Source organism: Physella acuta, unplaced genomic scaffold, assembly GCF_028476545.2.
Source record: "Physella acuta isolate Inbredline_101_S28 unplaced genomic scaffold, ASM2847654v3 ptg001877l, whole genome shotgun sequence".
Classification (NCBI taxonomy): Eukaryota; Metazoa; Mollusca; class Gastropoda; family Physidae; genus Physella; species Physella acuta.
In genome coordinates, this window is record NW_026733383.1 from 91324 (window position 1) to 109803 (window position 18480).

The 18480-nt window shown below is 34.0% G+C and overlaps 1 protein-coding gene across 3 annotated transcripts; it reads right to left on the reverse strand.

Moving 5' to 3' along the window:
- Window positions 1-719: 719 nt before the first annotated feature.
- LOC131931026 (ras-related protein Rab6) lies at window positions 720-12901 on the reverse strand. 3 transcript variants are annotated; one of them, XM_059287706.1, is made up of 8 exons: window positions 12687-12901; window positions 9984-10042; window positions 9835-9888; window positions 9545-9650; window positions 9139-9250; window positions 8485-8578; window positions 7823-7883; window positions 720-1764 (listed from the first exon to the last, which is right to left on the reverse strand). In XM_059287706.1, exons 1-8 carry the CDS (start codon window positions 12754-12756, stop codon window positions 1691-1693), a joined length of 630 nt encoding a protein of 209 aa, XP_059143689.1. In that variant the 5' UTR covers window positions 12757-12901; the 3' UTR covers window positions 720-1690. The 3 variants fall into 3 exon arrangements, with proteins under 3 accessions (XP_059143689.1, XP_059143690.1, XP_059143691.1); XM_059287707.1 differs by lacking the exon at window positions 720-1764 and adding an exon at window positions 3244-6446; XM_059287708.1 differs by lacking the exon at window positions 720-1764 and adding an exon at window positions 6459-6990.
- Window positions 12902-18480: the final 5579 nt, after the last annotated feature.

Sequence of the window (18480 nt, forward strand, 5' to 3'; positions counted from 1 at the left end):
CGCCCATAATCACGATCTCTCTACCCCCATCGACCCCCACCACCCCTACCCCATAGTTATGTATCGGATTTTCTTTATTATTATTTATCATTTTTGTTCCTAATAAATAAATATTTGCATACTATTATATGTAAGGTAGGATCTCTACTTAATCATACAAGATATTTTCATTTTAATTAAGCGCGCCGTTTGTCGCTGTATGATATTAAGAACATAAATGATAGGAATGTGGGATTGGGCTGGTGAACTACCTTTATATGTTATTGTGTTCTATGAGGGTGGGGGTTGTGGAATTAGATTTTCTTTTTCCTTTTTTTTTGCTATATTTTCGTCTTTTAGAAGTATTGCACTACTAGGTTGAAAATCTTTTTTAACACAATACACAAGCTTCACGCTTGGTTTAAAATAAAGATGTATCAAGTCATTTTCAGCAAGTCTATTGAAATTTCACATATAACATAACGGTTTTTGTTGTATCAAATAGTATAGTGGTTTGGGGGGGGGGGGGGGGGGTTGGTTAGAGTTTTGTGTGTTATGTAAAATTTAATACGTGCACCAACGTGCACCTAATCCGTGAAACTATCAACATTGTTTGATACAGTCTGAGCAGTATTTCGTCACTTCATTTTCACTAAGACGGTTATAAGATGAAGTACGACAGAACAATACTAGGTGTTAATTAAACAGGAGTCGGAAAAAATATTTTGTAAAACAATGGCTCAATACAAGCTACTAACTATGAATAGTTAGTTGTTTATTTTTCAAGTGTACAGTTAAAAGTACTGATCTTTTCAATTGAGGCAGAAGACATTGTTTTAGGAACTATAGCATTTAAAATCTATACACAGTTTCCCCACTTGAGTTTTTAAATGAAGAATCAAGGGAAGCAAGCAATGATAATTCTGTGTGAAATTGAGTTATTGTTCCTGAATTTTATTTTGTTATCAAAATTATTACTGAGCAGTAGTTTTTCATTTGATAGTTGTTTTTTTTGTAATATTAATATGGATCTTCTCACAACAATTTTTTTAGTATTAAAGATCTAAACTATTGTGACCTTCACCTATGCTTTGGGCAATCATAGGTGTTCTGAACCCATAAATTAAATCAACACCTGCATCTCTGTGGGTGCCCATCTAACAATGTAATCTTTTGTCTTAAAGCTTTACTGAGAGCTAATGGATCTAGAAACACCACAAAGAATTGGCAAACCAGAAACAAGTCAACTTGAAGTAGCGAACTAACCAATATCTTACGGGTAGCTTCACAGCACCCAAGAAGCGCATTTGGAATTAGATCTAGATCTAAAAGCCACTGTGCATATTATAATTCATAAAGATGAGAAAATAGTGTATTTTATTTAAAACTTTTTCTGCAGTAGCGTTTGATAATACTAAGACGGCATTTTTGTGAAGTGATTTTATACACAAAATACATACATACATTTTTTATAAAATAAATGGCTGAAAAAAATTTCAACTGATTTCTCAGTTAAAAACAAACAAAAAATCAGGCTAATAAAATAATTACATAGATGTATAATTTACAAAGATTTACATATTTTTTTAAAAAGCGAAATCAAAAAATCAAAACAAAACTGGAATTCTGTATTTTTTGTTTTCTTTCCTGTGGAGAGGTTGCACAGCGCGAATGGGTTGCCCAGATTGGGCTTTGGAGAAGAATTTGATCACTACAGCAAACAGGAACACTGTCCCTCTTGGTCGGTCACCTCCATCATAGGCTCCTTGGGTTTGAGTTCGATATCTGGTTGGGTTAAGGACTACAAGCAGACGATAAACTCAAAACTTTTGATATCCACAGACTTGTATACTATTTTGTAAAACTTCTACTTCCAAAAGTATTTTTTCTGAAAATTCTTAATTTAACTTTCAAAATGTCGTTTTCCCACAAAAATGTAGTAGTCCAATTGCCCATGTTTTTAATTATTTTATTTATAAATTATTTATAGTTTACGTAGCTTATGTGGTGCCTGTACCAGATTTTATATATGTAGGTGGTCAGTCAGGATTTGGAGGCTCTATGTTCCAGAAGGAGCAAAGAGGACTAAGTCAACTTAGTCAAGTTAGTCAGGGCAAATTCATAGACATCAAAGAGTTAATCATTTTGTGAAGGTTAGTCTCCAAATTGCAATCTTTTGTATTAATTTAATATATTAATCAATCGATGTTCTTCATTATTAATTGTGTTAGTGTACTCATAAAATACTTTTCCTTAAACTCAACACAACCCATAATGATTAATAAATTTGTTTACAATTCAGTCAACTTTCAGTCAAATTTTGCTACTGGGTATTTAAAGATAAAAAGATTAGATGTGATTTGCCTCTTTCTTGTAAAGACCCAAACTTTCCGCCATGATTAAAAATATTTTTGTGTGTGCAAATTCTAATTTCTTAATGTAAACTGCATGTTCAAATGAATAGCTTCAATAACTGCAATAAAATGATTGTATACCTTGTTGCAGGATTCTTTACATTTTAGGCTCTTCTTTTGTGTAACAGGCTTCAAATTCTAACCATCAACACATAAGATTCCGAATAAAGTCCAATGGTTTTCCTTACCAAGTTCTCAATTCTGATGTAGCACCATCAAATAGGTAGCAGTAAAATGTAGCACCATCAAACAGGGAACAATAAAATGCAACACCATCAAATAGGGAACAATAAAATGCAGCACCATCAAATGGACAACAAAATGTAGCACCATCACACTGAACAATTAATTGCAGCACCATCAAACAGTGAAATAATAGATGCAACACTCACAAAATATTCAAAGCAACACCATCCAAATGCATAGTTTAAAAAACACAAAAACATGCTTGCATAAAGTAACGAGCCTATGTCGACACAGATCAGAATGAGGGAGTGGCACTGGGTGGGGGGAACATAGTGACACACATACAAATGTGACACATCTGGTGCTGATGGAACTCCTGTGTAGGCAAAATAGAGGGCGTCAAAGACAGAGCTGTAAGTGGACTCTTCTGGAGGAACCCATAGGGATGTCTTGAGAGATGGCTAAATACATCTGGAGGTACCCAAAGGGATGTCTTGGGAGATAGCACAGTACCTGTCTGGGGATTGGACATAATGGGAGATTATGGTTGAGGCCCATTACTCCAAAGGACTAAGTCAAATCTGTATTCTTGTCATAAAGCAATAGTACAAAGGTACTAGATAAACACCAAGCAAAACAAAAAAAAATAAAACAAAAAAGTAAATAAAAATACACATAATTTTATTGAATAAATTCTCCACAATTATTGTTGTCATGACAACAGCCATACATACTAATACCACTAGTGATAAATTAAAACCTTGTTTAACTAACAGTCAAGTCAGTGATATAAATAAAACAATACTTGTCTGTCACCATCCTACCACCATCGGCAACAAATAAGGATTTATGTCTGTATGGAATATTGCCACAAATACTCAAATGTAGGATAGTGGCAGGATTATAACTTACAAATACCACCAAAACAGTATGTTGATCAGTATTTTTTTATAACTAATCACAATTTCCATACATACATCTCCATGTATGGCTAATGATGAACCACAAAACAAAATGAAAAAAAAAAATTCCCTTTCCAAGTGTATATTTTAAGTCAAATTATTAAAAATTAGACATTCAGGCGAACATAGATTCTGATTTTTTTAGTAGCTTAAGTATAAAAAAAATAACGTTCATTTTGGTCATGGTTTGTGTAATCCAATAAAAAAAATATATATTGCAAATCCAGTGTTACAGACATGCTGGTTAATTATAACACAAAAACACAATCTATAAAACTGATCTAGGTAGATGCGGGTTTTTTTTTAAATACTAAATTTAGTTTTTGCATAGTATTTAGTTTTACATGGTTCATCAAAAGACATAATGTACATAAATTTATTTTCATGCACTCTAATTACAAGCTATAATTTTATAAAGCAACCCTCTTATGAATATGATTTTCTTTAAAAACCATGCAGGAAGATCTTTACAAATGTAGAAAATGGAATACTAGAAAAAGACTTATCTCTATGACTGATTTGACTATTTATAAGCAATACAAAAATGTACATGTACAGGGGAGGTAACTGAATTAATTTAGATAAAAGCAATACTACAGCTTTAAGTGTGCAGTCATCCTCACAAATTTGACAGAGGGAAATTGAAATGTGTGGCAGTATTTGGTCAATACAGTTATTCATGAAGATTAATTAGGTAAGCCTATTCTTGTACTTTTATTTTAAAAGCTTAAAGTTAAAATAAATGAATGCTTCCCATAAAAAGGCACACAGTACTTCAATAAATGTTTACACTAGATAAAAATCAATCATGTTTTTATGCAGTTAAAATATTAAACAAAAAATACAATGATTGGGGGGGGGGGAATAACTTTAACTTCAAAACTTTGGTGCATTTTTTGGTGAACTGCGAGCCAATATAGAACTTTACAAGACAAGTAGATAAATAATACGACTTCTCAGAGAAAGTTCTAAGAGAACGTTAACACTCGATTATAACTCAAGCCTTTAGAGAAAATAAAACCCAAATAAGAAAAAGAAAATCATATTATAAAAACAACCATAGCATAGTTAGTACACTGGTACATAGCAGTGATGTGCTCCACACATAGGGCATCATATAGTAGAAAAAGATTACACAGCCAACATTAACCATACATCAAGCCGAGCTGTCACACTTTCCCAAAAATTTAACAAAGCTTGAAAACTAATCTAACCAGCCTACAACCTGGAATTACAAGGCTTAAATTGTCTACAAAAAAAAATGCCTCAAGTCCTTAAAATTCTAGACTGATGTGTGAGACTGTACAAAGTAGAACAGATATCAAATCACAGCTTTCCTACACACGTCTGTAAAATTTCATAATTTCTGTTAAACGACAGACTAAACAACATTAAGTACTTTAAACTGATTTATCAGTTACCTAGGTCGATTTTACTATCATATTTAATATATGGTACTGAAAATTTTTTTGAAATTATTTTCAGCAAAACAAATAAACTTAAAAAATACAAACATAAGACTGAGTGTATGAAAGAAATGAGCATGCTGTTTATATGGTTTTGCCTTTCTATATGACTGCTATCAGACAGCCAGAACTAGAGTGACAAACGAGTTTGAGTAAAAAGCCAATTAGTTACAAATTCTGCAAAACAATTAGCTTGCGGCCACACTTGTTAAAATTATACCTTCAAATGTAAAAATTACATTCAATCAACAACACTCATCTGTTGCAGGATTGGTTTTTAAATATGAATGCAAAGTGCCGTGTTCATTCAATTTTTTTAAGATGCAATATTTGTGTTAGAAAAAACATGTTAAAAATAATAAATTAATAGTTATCAGGCCCAAAGTGAACTCTTTGATAATCAGTATTGATTGTTCATTGATCAAATTTATTTTACAAACATTAGAGAAATCACTTTTGTGAAGTTTAAAATATTAAATAAATACTAAATATGCCTAGCAACTATTATTAATCCCTACACCACAACACAGTATGTTTATGATACAAAAAAACATTAACATTACTTGAGATTTTGATCATATTGATAAAGCACAACATTTCTTTCTTGGAAGAAATGTGTAGCAAAAATAAATCACAAATGGATGGGATCTAGGAAAGAGATATATCAAGCTAAATGAAAGAATGTGCCCCAATTCACTTGTCTTTATAACAGTGGTTCTCAAAGTATCTGCATAATTCAAGACGGCTGACTATTTCTCAAGATATTTGTTTTTTCTAGTTTTCCACATTGTGTTGGTATCTCAATGGATGGTAGAAATCAAGTCAGACATCTTGAAATTATACTTGGGCCAGGGTGAAGCACTGTTTTAAGACAATTTACATATACAGATATATACAGGTTGTCACTTAGGTGTTGTCTTCACCGTTAACAGTCTTACAGTCATTGCATATTCATATTACAACTGTTTATTTTCAATACCTATATATTCATCAACCAACAAGTTTTTAAAATTTATAGATGATCATAGCCAAATAAATTATTGTCTGTCACAAAAAACCATTTAAAAATTGCAATAGTTCATTGTCAAATGTTGCAAATCAAATTCCATGAAACAATTCTCTACTGATGAAAAGAAAAAATTGTTTTTACACTAAACACCCATGCCTTTTTATGTTCAAAATTAATAGTCTGCTAAACTGTATCCTAAATTATAGTACTTTATTTTGAATTATCCAGATTAAACGTCTTCAATTACTTCTAAATTGGTGGTACATTTTTGCTATAAAATAAAGATAAACAGTGCGTAATATTCATCAGCGCAAACACAAAAAGGTTAAAGTTGATCAGAGGTTAAAACGTGACAAGTTCTAGCATGCACAGCCTCCTTCTGGCGTCTGCTGTTCTGCGGGGGCGTCAGGCTTAAGAACAACATCATGCACTGCAATAATGGTTAAGGAACACAATACGCAAAGCAAAAACAAAACAAATTGTATGTGCGTGAATCACATCACTATGTGGGTTACAAGTCAAACAAAAATTGTTATGTGGGTTGGTTAACTAACAGAAAAAAACAAAGGATCATCTATGTAAAGAATAGAATCATGCTTTAAAAAGAAAAGAAAATGTAAAGAACCCAGCTTGTGAAAACAAGACCAAGTGCAAAAATTATATATTGAAACAGAATCCACTTAGACCACAGAAACAAATCAAACTTGACATTTCACTTTTAAAAGAGTATTCATTTATTTCATCATTTTACCTTCACTGTATTTATGAAAGTTCAAATACATCAAGTGTTAAAATAATTTACTCATCTTGTATTCAGACAAGAAATAAACTCTAGCGGCAGCATTTATGTTAATACATTCAGCAATTAATTGTGCAACTTCGTCACAGCCTTAAATTACACACAAACTAACAAGCACATCCTCCTTCAGGGGGCGGAGTTTCTACAGGGGCTTCTTTCAATTTTACTTCCGTCACTGAGAAAATTTTTGTCAAGGAATTTATTTTGGATGGAAATCATCACAATTACTCATTAGCATGCTTGAAGTGATAGTATTTAAGAGGATATAATTACAGTACTTTTTTTCTTTTGAATATATAGTATTTGGTTAAAAACAGTTTATCTGGTTTCTTACTTTTAGAGATTTATTTATTTAAAATAAACAACTTAAAAACTATCATTATCAACAGGTAAAGTAATTTGTTAAAATAAAAAGGTTTCTCAAACTGTATCAAATGTGAGTCTCAGTTCTTTAATTTTCCTTACAAAAGAGTAAAAGGGATTTATTTCAGATCTAAATTTTCACTGAGTGATTATTTTAACTGCTGGGCCTATTGATAGACAAAAATGTTCTAAATATGACAGTATTTATGTGTAACAAAAAACATCAATAAAACATCAAAATACTAAACATAAAACCTACAACGATGTGCAATATGAAACACCAACATTAAAGTGTAATGACAGAAAACTCGAGTAAATATACCATAAACACTTACCTGCATCATCTCAGGTTTAGCTAGTGTTGATTAAACATTAGAACAAAGAAAATGGGCTTTACCAATGATAATACACTCCACAAGCCTTTACCACATCAGAGAAAAATTAAATCAGCTAAATTCAACAAGAAAACTTAAGAGAATGCTCAGCCTAAAAGTGAATAGTGATTGTAGGCACAGCTATATGGTGATCTATCTTACAACACATGGGAATTAATGCACTTTTATTAGCACTAAAGAATTTTGAATTTAAAACAAGACTAAAGACCAAATGAATAGCAGTAGCGAGGGGTAAATGCAAAAGGATACTTGTATTTTTATCATCTTTTTGTTCCATTCCTGGAAGAGCAGCAGCAACTCGTCTAAATAACTGGGGGGAAAAATACAGCAGGCCAGTTAGGGCATGGTGACTAAATATCTGGTACAAGGGTAGGTTAAAATATTTAAGGCCAGTTAGGGTATGATGACTAAATACCTGGTACAAGGGTAGGTTAAAATATTTAAGGCCAGTTAGGGCATGGTGACTAAATACCTGGTACAAGGGTAGGTTAAAATATTTAAGGCTAGTTAGGGCATGGTGACTAAATACCTGGTACAAGGGTAGGTTAAAATATTTAAGGCTAGTTAGGGCATGGTGACTAAATACCTGGTACAAGGGTAGGTTAAAATATCGACTGCCATTTAGGGCATGGTGACTAAATCCTGGTACAAGTGATTAACTACCTTGTACAAGTGTAGGTTAAAATATTGACGGCCAGTTAAGGCATAGTGATTAAATACCTGGTACAAGGGTACATTACAATAAAGCAGGTCCATAGGATGGTTGACTAAATACCTTTTAGTTCCAACAAACTAGAAATCATCTGGTATGTATGTATGACCAGGCAATACAAAAATAAAAAACTGAACAGTGGAAAAATATGTATGCTGGGACAAGTAAATAAACTCCTAACATTTAAAAAATAACTTACTTGTTTAACATTATAACCAGCCTTTGCACTTGTTTCAATAAACATCACATTTAACTCTTTTGCTTTTCTCTCTCCTTCTTCTGTTGACACTTGTCTGAAAGTTTTAAAAATCAGCTTTTAATTTTCAATTGGACAGCTTAATTACTGAAAACTTTATCTTATTGTAAAGGGGGATAAATGTCAAGCAAACTAGACCAGGCGTTCTTACCAAGTGCCCATCTTACCCATGTATTCATTAGTTCTTGTTCATGGGAAATTAACCCAAACAGCCTAATTTAAATGAGAATGCAGTTTCCTGCTAATTTGGTACAGTTATGTTTTTAAAAAATTAGAAAGCAAGACAACCTTTTCTAGTGCCTTAACTATGTAAATAAAATTACGGAAAAACAAAATTGCCCAGGTACAGCTACAGACTTATCACTTCAGATCTTTTCACCTCAACATCTCACCTCTATAAAAGTGATGATATGCAACTTTTAAAAAAAAACCTTTGACATTTGATTACTCCTTTTTAAATTACTTATATGAGTATTTAACATACTTTAGCTTTTGAAAAATACTATAATTGCAAGATTGACAGTAGCGTAGGAAACAAAGCTACTATCTATAAAGGCTAGACCACTAAACAAATATAACACAAGAAATGTAATTTACCGTTTATCTGAAAGATCTGTCTTATTTCCAACAAGCATGATTATCACATCACTCCCTCGCTCTGTTCGAACATCATCAATCCACTTTGATGTTTGATGGAAGGAATTTGCATCTAAAACAAAATTGATAGTTTTAAAATTGTGATGTGAAAAAAACATTGGTAGTCTTTTTGGAAAAAGAATGAAATTAGAATTTTTGCTATTATGAGAGAAATTCATTTTTTTTTAAACATTGTTTTAAGACTGGTTCATGATTTGCATTTTGCAATAAAAAGAAAACATTGAAGAATGTTTAAACTATAAATATTAAATACTAACTCAAAATGCAGAAAAAATTAAAATATGATATGAATATGACAATAGAGTAGAAAGCACCAAGCAAAGACCAAAAAGAGAGAACAGCTTACTTGTAATATCATAGACAACAACAGCTACTGAAGAATCTCTAATGTAACTAGGAATCAAACTGCGGAATCTCTCTTGCCCTGCGGTGTCCCATAATTGTAGACGTATCTAGTCAGTAAAAATTAACATTACATTTTATTTCTAAAGGCAGACCAAAATAAGAAGGAAACAGTAAAATATAAAGGCCTACTATACCAAAGTGTCAAGACAAAGAAATTGTTATTTTTTAAAAATAAAAATAAGGGCAAATAAATCAATGACTACCATAAATTACAGAAAAAATGTGTCTTACCGTTCTGTCTTCCAAATACATGGTTTTTGAAAGAAAGTCTATTCCTATAGTGGCCTATAAAAAAATGTATTAAGATATATGACCATATTTTAGAAACATCACTTAAATGCAATATCTGTACATGTTACAATTGAAAAGGGAAATCTTACCTGATATGTGTTATCAAAGCTGTCATACATAAACCTTGTAATTAGTGAAGTTTTACCAACTGTAATGATAAAATAATACAAATTCCAGTAAGCCTAGTTCAAGAGAAATTTTAGTAAAGAAAACTTAATCATCAGGAAAATACCAAGAACAGGCAATGGAGGCTATCTATTGACAAAAGACGGATTTAAAAAGTAATGCAAACCACAATAGACCTTAAACTATAAAATGCATATGTCAGACAGTAAACTATTTAAACAATAGTTACATCATTTTAAGACCTGAGACAAGCTCAAATGCTAATAGTTGTGAGAAATGTAAATACGTTAAAATCATAAATGCATTTTTAAATCAGTTTTAAATAAAACAGTAGATAGAGGCCTAGCTTTTTTTAATCTTATGGTTTAGCGAAGACATTGACATTAGTTAATATTTACTTTAATACCAGTAACTTAACACCCCTTTTAGCATTTTTATGAAGATCCACTTTTTAAAGGTAAACAAAGTCAATTTAGCGTAAATTAACTTTTTGACCCAAGTATTTATAATTTATAACAGGAAAATATTCCAAAGTGAACGTGTGCCTATCATATCCTTCATCATTTTGTACAAAACTAATTGGCATGTGACCTCCATTAAAACTTGGTTTACTCTTGCTTGCTTTTAATTTTAAGTTAAAATGTGCTTAATTTTACACAAATATTTAAAAAATAAATAATTTAAAATAAATTTAAATTACAGTAGCAAAGTGTGATAAACATCATTGTAAACACATTCTGTCTTGAGGGGGTATGACATGTTGCTATTTGAACTTGGTATTTTTTTTACTCTATGACATTATCTGTACACAATTAGCATGCCATGCTTTTTAAATTGATAGAGGGTAAGTATACCAAGTTACATAAACTGCATTCTAAATAATATCTGTTGCCAATCTCACATCACATAAAGCCAGAAAATAATTACTAGATAATTGTCGTGTGTATAAAATTAAGGTTTCGAAGTATAATATCCACATAATTATGCTGGTTTAATAGCTGTGTTTATGAGTTATTTGATCTGAATACAAGTATACAGAGAGCTACTTTCACTAAAGTGCTGTTTGCAAGTACACCAGACAATTCAGATCAAACTTTAATAGAAAACAGAAATGGGTAGTTCAGATTACTTCAACTGATGATGGCATCAAAATCATTAGTTGGATTATTGGGTATGCCAATGTCTGATGGGACGGAGTGGTCTAGCGGTAGAGAGCTGGACTGCTAACCCGCTAGTCTCGAGTTCGAATCCGGGTTCAAGTCAGTAGACCGTCCCTGAGTCCACCCAACTCTGATGGGTACCTAACTCATGTTAGGGAAAGTAAAGGCGGCTGGGCATAGTGCTGACCACACTATCTCTTCATATGCCGAGGTCACAGAAACAAGTGAACTCTACTTCACTTGCCCCATAGACCGTCAGGTTTGAAAGGGAAACTTTACTTTTTACTTACAATGTCTGATAATACACTTCCGAAAATAGGTGTTTGTTTGTTGGTAGTATTGTAATCTTGAGTCAAGTTTAATGGTTAGAAATTAAGGTTAGGCACTAGGGCCATTAGATGTGCATCATAAACAAACAAACCTAGAAGCTGTGAACAAAACGGCCTACATTAGACTTAGATTTTAGATAACTTGAAATGGTAGCTACTACTACTACACTAAGTTCAAAGTACACTCACTTGTCTCAGGCTGATTCATACTAAAACTAGGTCTAGCAGACAAAACAAAAAAGTCTATTCTAGATCTAGCTAGTAAGACTAGTGACAACTAGGTAGACACTAGAATACTAGATCTAGAAGTCTAAGTCAACTCTCTTCTCTAGTCTAATCATCAGTCACTAGTCTGACTTTTTAAACCAAAAGTGAAAACTGCTAGAACTAGATCTAGATTCTACATATTGCATACTATTATCATATTATTATGACATTATTGACATGTAGCCTCATCATCTAGATCTAGTGATGAATTGAAGTGGTAGTCTTACTCTTTAATAGTTTAGTAACTCTTTGCTTTGACATTTAGGCCTAATCCATTTAAATTAATTATTAAATGCATTCATTCATCCATCAAACCAACTAATATACTATCTAATGTAGCTTCTTTCTAGAGTCTACATCTAGATATAAATCTAGATTAGATATCTAGAATCTATATATATATATAATAAATAATTCTCTTCTGGGAGACGCTAGAAAACAAGCTGTAAACGCGCTCCCTACCACCCCCACCCCTACATGGTCTGGTGAGCTGTGGTTCACTCTAAATGTTTACAAACTGAGCCGGGTTTAGTGATGACTATTAGGGGCAGATAATTTAGTTTGAGACGATTTTAAACGTAGGGGGGTGGTGTAACTAAGTGGAGTTTACTTAATAACTAATAACTTTAACGGAGGGGGGGGGGGGGGGGGGGGGGGGGGTTATCGTCCTTAACCAGCTACTTTTAGTGTTTTAAAGAAATATTTTCAGTGGCAGCGTTGGTAGTGTCGAATTCACAAATTATGAATAACTGAAAAGTAGAAAAAACAACAACTAAATAGCGGCGTATGATATGCCGCGGGTCGGCTCGTTAAAAATTAAAACACAAAACAGTAAATTTGTGAGACACAGTTCAGTTATCAGAGAAAATCAACTTTTTAACTAGCCAACTATTTTTTTTTTATTACACACCACTTTGTTCCCCAAGAAATACAAGTTTGAACTTTCTCAATGGGTTGCCAAATTCGCCTGAAGCACTCATTGTGAAAAAGTTAACGTTTTCTTCTGCTGCCAGACCTTGAGATAAACAATGACTATGTCTAGTATGCTTAGTTAATTTTATATGTTCTATAAAGTTGAGTAATGGTTTCCTGAACAGTCTGGCAGGAAGTTACTAAGGCCGTATTCTCATTACATACGCACTGCGCTATTGCCTCTTTTGCATGTTAGGTGAAACAACTAAACTATTAAGGTCTCAGGCAGTAAATTTTTATACCGCTAGTAACGTGTTTCTCGCTAGGAAGGCTGAGTAGAAACGAATAACATCCTGTAACTAAGTAGTAAGTAGCCAAGTTTCGATTTTTTAATTGTAATACTAAGATTAATAATTTTTAAAATACGACAAAAGTATATTATATTAATATGGAAGCTTATAAAAAATAATCTGAATTCACATTGTTATTTTAAATAGGCCTTTTTTAATTTGCTTTTTAAAAATGTAAAAACTTCCTAACAAAATAAAACAGGAAGTCTATTTTTAGAAAAGTTTAAAAAATTGTCGGTCATATTTAAAGGTAGAAACACAGTTTTAGTTTTAGCGCTTTAAAACTGTGCTACGTTAAACCGAATAGCAAATATTATTCACCTCTAGCCGTAAATCTGCGATTTTAATAAGAAAACACAGTCGCCACGTTAGGAGCCTCGAAATAGACCGCAGTCATGCGCAGAAGATAGACTCAGTTTATTTACAAGCTGACGAAGCCTAGTCCTATTCAATTCAACTTAAGTTCAAGATCATCGGTTGCTTCGTCCAAGAATTTTATACTTTCAAATTTCAATATAGATCTAGGCCTAGAGGATCAAGAGCTGAATAATTGACGGCCTCTCTAGGCCAAGGAAACATGTTCGTAATCTAGGAGGAATATATATATATATATATATATATATATATATATATATATATATATATATATATATATATATATTATTGTTTATATATATAGCCTATATATATACAGCCAAGTATATGCAATATAGGCCTTGGACTATTCATGAAAAATCGGCTTCTGAATGGGCGTGGCTTTATGGGAAAAAAAATCCTGTATAGAAATTGTAAACACGTTTTTATTATAAAATACTGCTGGCGTTTTTCAGAGTAATGGAAGATCATAGTAGCTTGTATTATGCAGTGGTGGAAAATAATGTTGAAAAGTTAACAGAATTATTGGAGCACGGTGCCAATGTCGACGAGTTTTACGAGGACACGATGAATATTAGCTCAAAATCATTACTTCACGTGTGTTGTGGGAAAGGAAATGTGGAGTGCTTAAAGTAAGAAAAGATTGCTGATTCTCCTCCCACCGTTCCCAGTTGCGTGGCATTTTTCTGCATGATTATTAACAAATGTGTTTGGAGTGGTTTTTTTTTTTTTTAGTTTATTAAATAAAAGTGTCAATCATTGCGAGTTTTGCTGTGAATTTGACTGTTTTAGTTTGCGGGTTATCCTCCAAAAGTAAGGGAAATCGAAATTTCATTGAGAGGGGGGGGGGGGGGGTAGGGTGTGTAGGGTAACAAAGCAACGATACATGAGTGCAGTGGCGTAGCGAGGTCGGGTGTCACCCGGTGCGGCACTTAATGGTGTCACCCCCCAGAGGCCCTAGCGACCCTTCCAATTTTCGATTTGCACCCCCCCCCCCCCCTCAAACTTTCGATTTGCACCCCCCCTCAAGTTTTCGATTTGCACCCCCCCTCAAACTTTCGATTTGCACCCCCCCCCTCGAGTTTTTCTCTATATATTTTGCTATTTTTTGCCTTGGTGTCACCCCCCTAAATGGTGTCACCCGGTGCGGTCCGCACCCCCCCCCCCCCCTCGCTACGCCCCTGCATGAGTGTATTTTAGAAAGTGGTGTTAGCAATTGAAATCTAGCCGTTTTTGCGTTTTTAAATGCCTTTTTTTGTAATTGATAGAAATATATTCAATGTTGACCTTTCTGCGATTTTGAGGGGTAGAGGTGGTAAGCTGAGTTATGTCATCATATTAGGGGTGTGGTCTGGCTTTTTGTGGCGATGGGGAAAAGGGGGTGGGGGTAAATCTTCAAAAAATTATGGATGATCCTTTTTCAGTTCGTCAGTTATTACAGTACAATGCCAAACAGTGAGTAACATCTATCATCAGATTCGCGAATAGGTCAATTAATGAGTTATATCGATGATCACTTTACAAGCCCGATTTCACAACATCTTTGAAAATAAAATAAGCAGTTATTGAAAGAGTGTATTATTAACTTTTATTTTAAGCTTGTAAAAAATTTTAATCATAAGACTACGTAAACTCGAAAAAAAAAGCGCTCACATTTACAGCAATCTTCCCAATTACCATATGTCGTTTTCTGCAATAAACTTTGTTTATATGGTATTTTTATACTTATACCAAAGAACGAAAGTCTGCCATACTAATTAATTGCTGTTGTGCTGTTACTAATATGTAGATAGTGTTGTTTTTTGTGTGTGGATTAATAAATATCAACCCCATATCATGTTTTTTTGTTTTATATTTCTTGTATGGTACTGGACTACATAATGATTCGTAGTGTAGGCCTACTTAGCTGCTGTGTGTTGGCTTTTTAGTGGATGGATGGTACACGGAAATGGGAAGCCACTCTTTTTTAATTACACGCCGTAGTTGTAGGCCTACATGGATCAATACTAACATGGCATCAAGGATGGGCATGGATTTTTGTAAATTTTGCAGCCTACGCTTGAGTGATTTCTAAATAGATACAGTAAAGCAACAGATGGGGGGGGGGGGGGAGGGGTTGTTCCCAAATAAATTGTAATATTACTAATTAGAATTTGAATTTTAACAGTTATTATTAATAAAATTATCGTAACAAAAATAGATCAGTATAACTACACAATGTTGACAGAGTTCTGTAAATATACTAGATTTAAAAAAATAAGTGAAAACTCTTGAGGTCGTCAAACACGTCTCCATATTAAAGGATTACTAACTAATGCTATTAGTGTCCATTTAGCATAGTGATAGAGAATGCAGATGGTATGGACGTGTCACAACCTGTCCAGAACAAGAATGCACTATTCCAGGACGGGATTGCAAAACGTCATAGGATGGATGCCACTACAGATTGGACTGGGCTCCCCATTGTAGAGCTACCCAGAGACAGTTTGGCAGAAAATCTTGATAAAATCTACTGTGGTGCCCCAACGACCTTAACAAGGGAAGGGGTGATTGATATATGTTGATATGCTACTAAAAATACAGCAAGTTAACATAAAATAAGGATGAAAATGTGCGGCTGTTTTAAACAGTCTACAGTAGGATAGGAAAGGTAGGATTAGCTTCATCAGCTAGTAGGGGTGGCGTAGTCAGAATGGTAAAAACCCCATATTTACAGCTGTCTACCGTAAAGTTACAGCTTTTGGTGTCACATTGCAACATTTACAATTTCCAAAACTATATTCTATAGCAGGGGTCTCCAAACTACGGCCCGCGGGCCGGATGCGGCCCGCGAAGTCCTTTCATCCGGCCCGCGGAGATCTTTTTGTCCAAGGAAAAATCGTTTATTGGTGATGGCTGAGGAACTTTGTCCAGAAAAATAAAAGACATGCCTGGAAGAAACTGGCCCCGAACTGAAATTTGATAGTTAAAGTGGCCCTCGGACTGAAAAGTTTGGAGACCCCTGTTCTATAGAATACATACACTCACATATATAGGCCTTTACACATAGGGGTCGCCCATAAATGACGTCACACTCGTAGGGGGGAGGGGGTCCGTAATTTTGTGACAGTGTGTGATGAGGGGGGGGGGGTTCAGATGGGGTATATTTTAACCACCCCTCCCCCATGACAAATTCCTGACTACGACACTGTTAGCAAGTGCCGATGATTAACTGCTGACCCTGAAGGTTATTTCTGGATGCAGCTCGTTGGTCAATCCACTGATTGATTTGTACATACGACGGGAAGTTATGGGTTTCGGACAGGTATCTACTAAGTATATAGAACTAATCTCATACACCCTCTAATGTCAGATATTTAGGTCTCCTGTTATCGAAGTACTAGAATCAGAAATACTAAGTTTCACGTTTAAGTAAAAAAGTGAATTCTTTATAAGTCTCTAAATTTTTAAAATTTTACATTAATTTTTAATGATGGACATTTATTTGGTGTATTGAAACAAACGCAGATCATTTGTCAACACCTTAAAACGTTAAAGGGAATGGTGAGCCCCTTCAAAACAAATGCAATTCCTATGTTTCCCCGAACACCACATGTGACGTGTGTGATGAGGGTGGTGTGACGTCACACTTTTGCATTATTAAAAAAAAAGCAATGTTATAAAACGAATTTTTTGCCGTTATTTCGCGTTTTAGAAAACTGCTTTAATAAATTGTAATAGGAATTGATTAAAATACCCTATGTTGCTAGAGTTCAGACAAGATTTTGGAAAAATATCCTATTTTAAGAAAAATTCAAATGCAATTTTGAGGGGGGGGGGGGGGGGGGGAAGGTGGTTTGTAGGCTGAGGTGTGACGTCATTTTAGGGTGGGGTCTTGCTTTTTTGACGATGTGTGACGAAGGTGAGGGGGAAGGTAAAAATCGTCAAAAAAGAGTGACGTCATTTATGGATGACCCCTTGCCCAACTACAACAATCGGCGTTTGGACATCAGCCATATAGAGGGGCTGATCGCAAATTATTTATTATACTTATTTGAAGGGAGTAGCTGGATAGAAAATCCTGGAGGAGGAATTTTTTTTAAAAGTCAAAGCAATGGCTGCGATGCTTACAAGTTACATGGGCTTAATTCAAGAGAGCCGTCGTCTGGAGTGCTTCGGTTGCAGCACTTCAAGGGATTAAGTAAATAAAAGTGCTTATTTATTTATGTGGCCGTTGTTTTTTTTTTAACTATTATTATTTTTTTTAAATCTTCATCAAGCAATACCCTGCATCTGCGCATTATCAGTAAGTGTGTTTTCTTTCTTCTAAACTCTGTTCAGCATTAAACTGGTTTAACTAGCATAGGTGAAGTATTTTCGACCCAAGGGAGGCTACCTTTTTAATTTACTTTTTACACTTGTTTCCTGCGTGTTTAATTAATTTTAGTTTTAAAACCTGGCATGTTCTTCAAAACAAAACAAAACAATTCCAATTGGTAGTGTATGTTAATATATAAAATTAATTCCAACTCTCAACATTAATAAAATGCATTATTACCAACCCTCTCAAACTAAAGTCTTATGGGTACTCATATGATTACATATACGTCTGATTTCAGTAAAGTATACTACTTCCTCTAAAAATACCAAGTCGATGTACTTGTTTTAAATTCCAATCTTACGACCCCACCACCCATCCCAACATCGATTTCGAATATCTATGCACTTACACATTCAAAGTTCTAAATCTTGCTTCTTTCCCCTCATCTTTCACACAGCAACTTTTTGAAAACTCAAGGCGACCAGTATATAAATAAACACTCTTTCAACTGGTCAACATATTTTGTTTCCCTACATGGAAAATGCTTCACTGTCCCATTGACCCACCCCAACCCCCCCCCCCCCCCCCTCCTTGAACAATTACCCTTCCACTTCACACCCGGAGTCCTGACACTTTCATTTGACCTTCACCCCTTTTACTGTTATCCCTTTCAATTTTTTATAATCACATACATGACATCATGTAAATATTTATTATGTACATTTGCAAAAATTTTCGTTTTCATTTGATGTTCGAAATTATGTAAA

Bases quoted from the DNA above. Each gene is read 5' to 3' on its own strand.
- LOC131931026 (XM_059287706.1), bottom strand. From the start codon at position 12,756: ATGAGTGCTTCAGGCGAATTTGGCAACCCATTGAGAAAGTTCAAACTT. The intron at 9,889-9,983 runs GTAAGATTTCCC...ATTTTTTTATAG, and splicing joins GCTTTGATAACACATATCAG to GCCACTATAGGAATAGACTT. The intron at 9,251-9,544 runs GTAAGCTGTTCT...ATTTTGTTTTAG, and splicing joins TGTTGTCTATGATATTACAA to ATGCAAATTCCTTCCATCAA.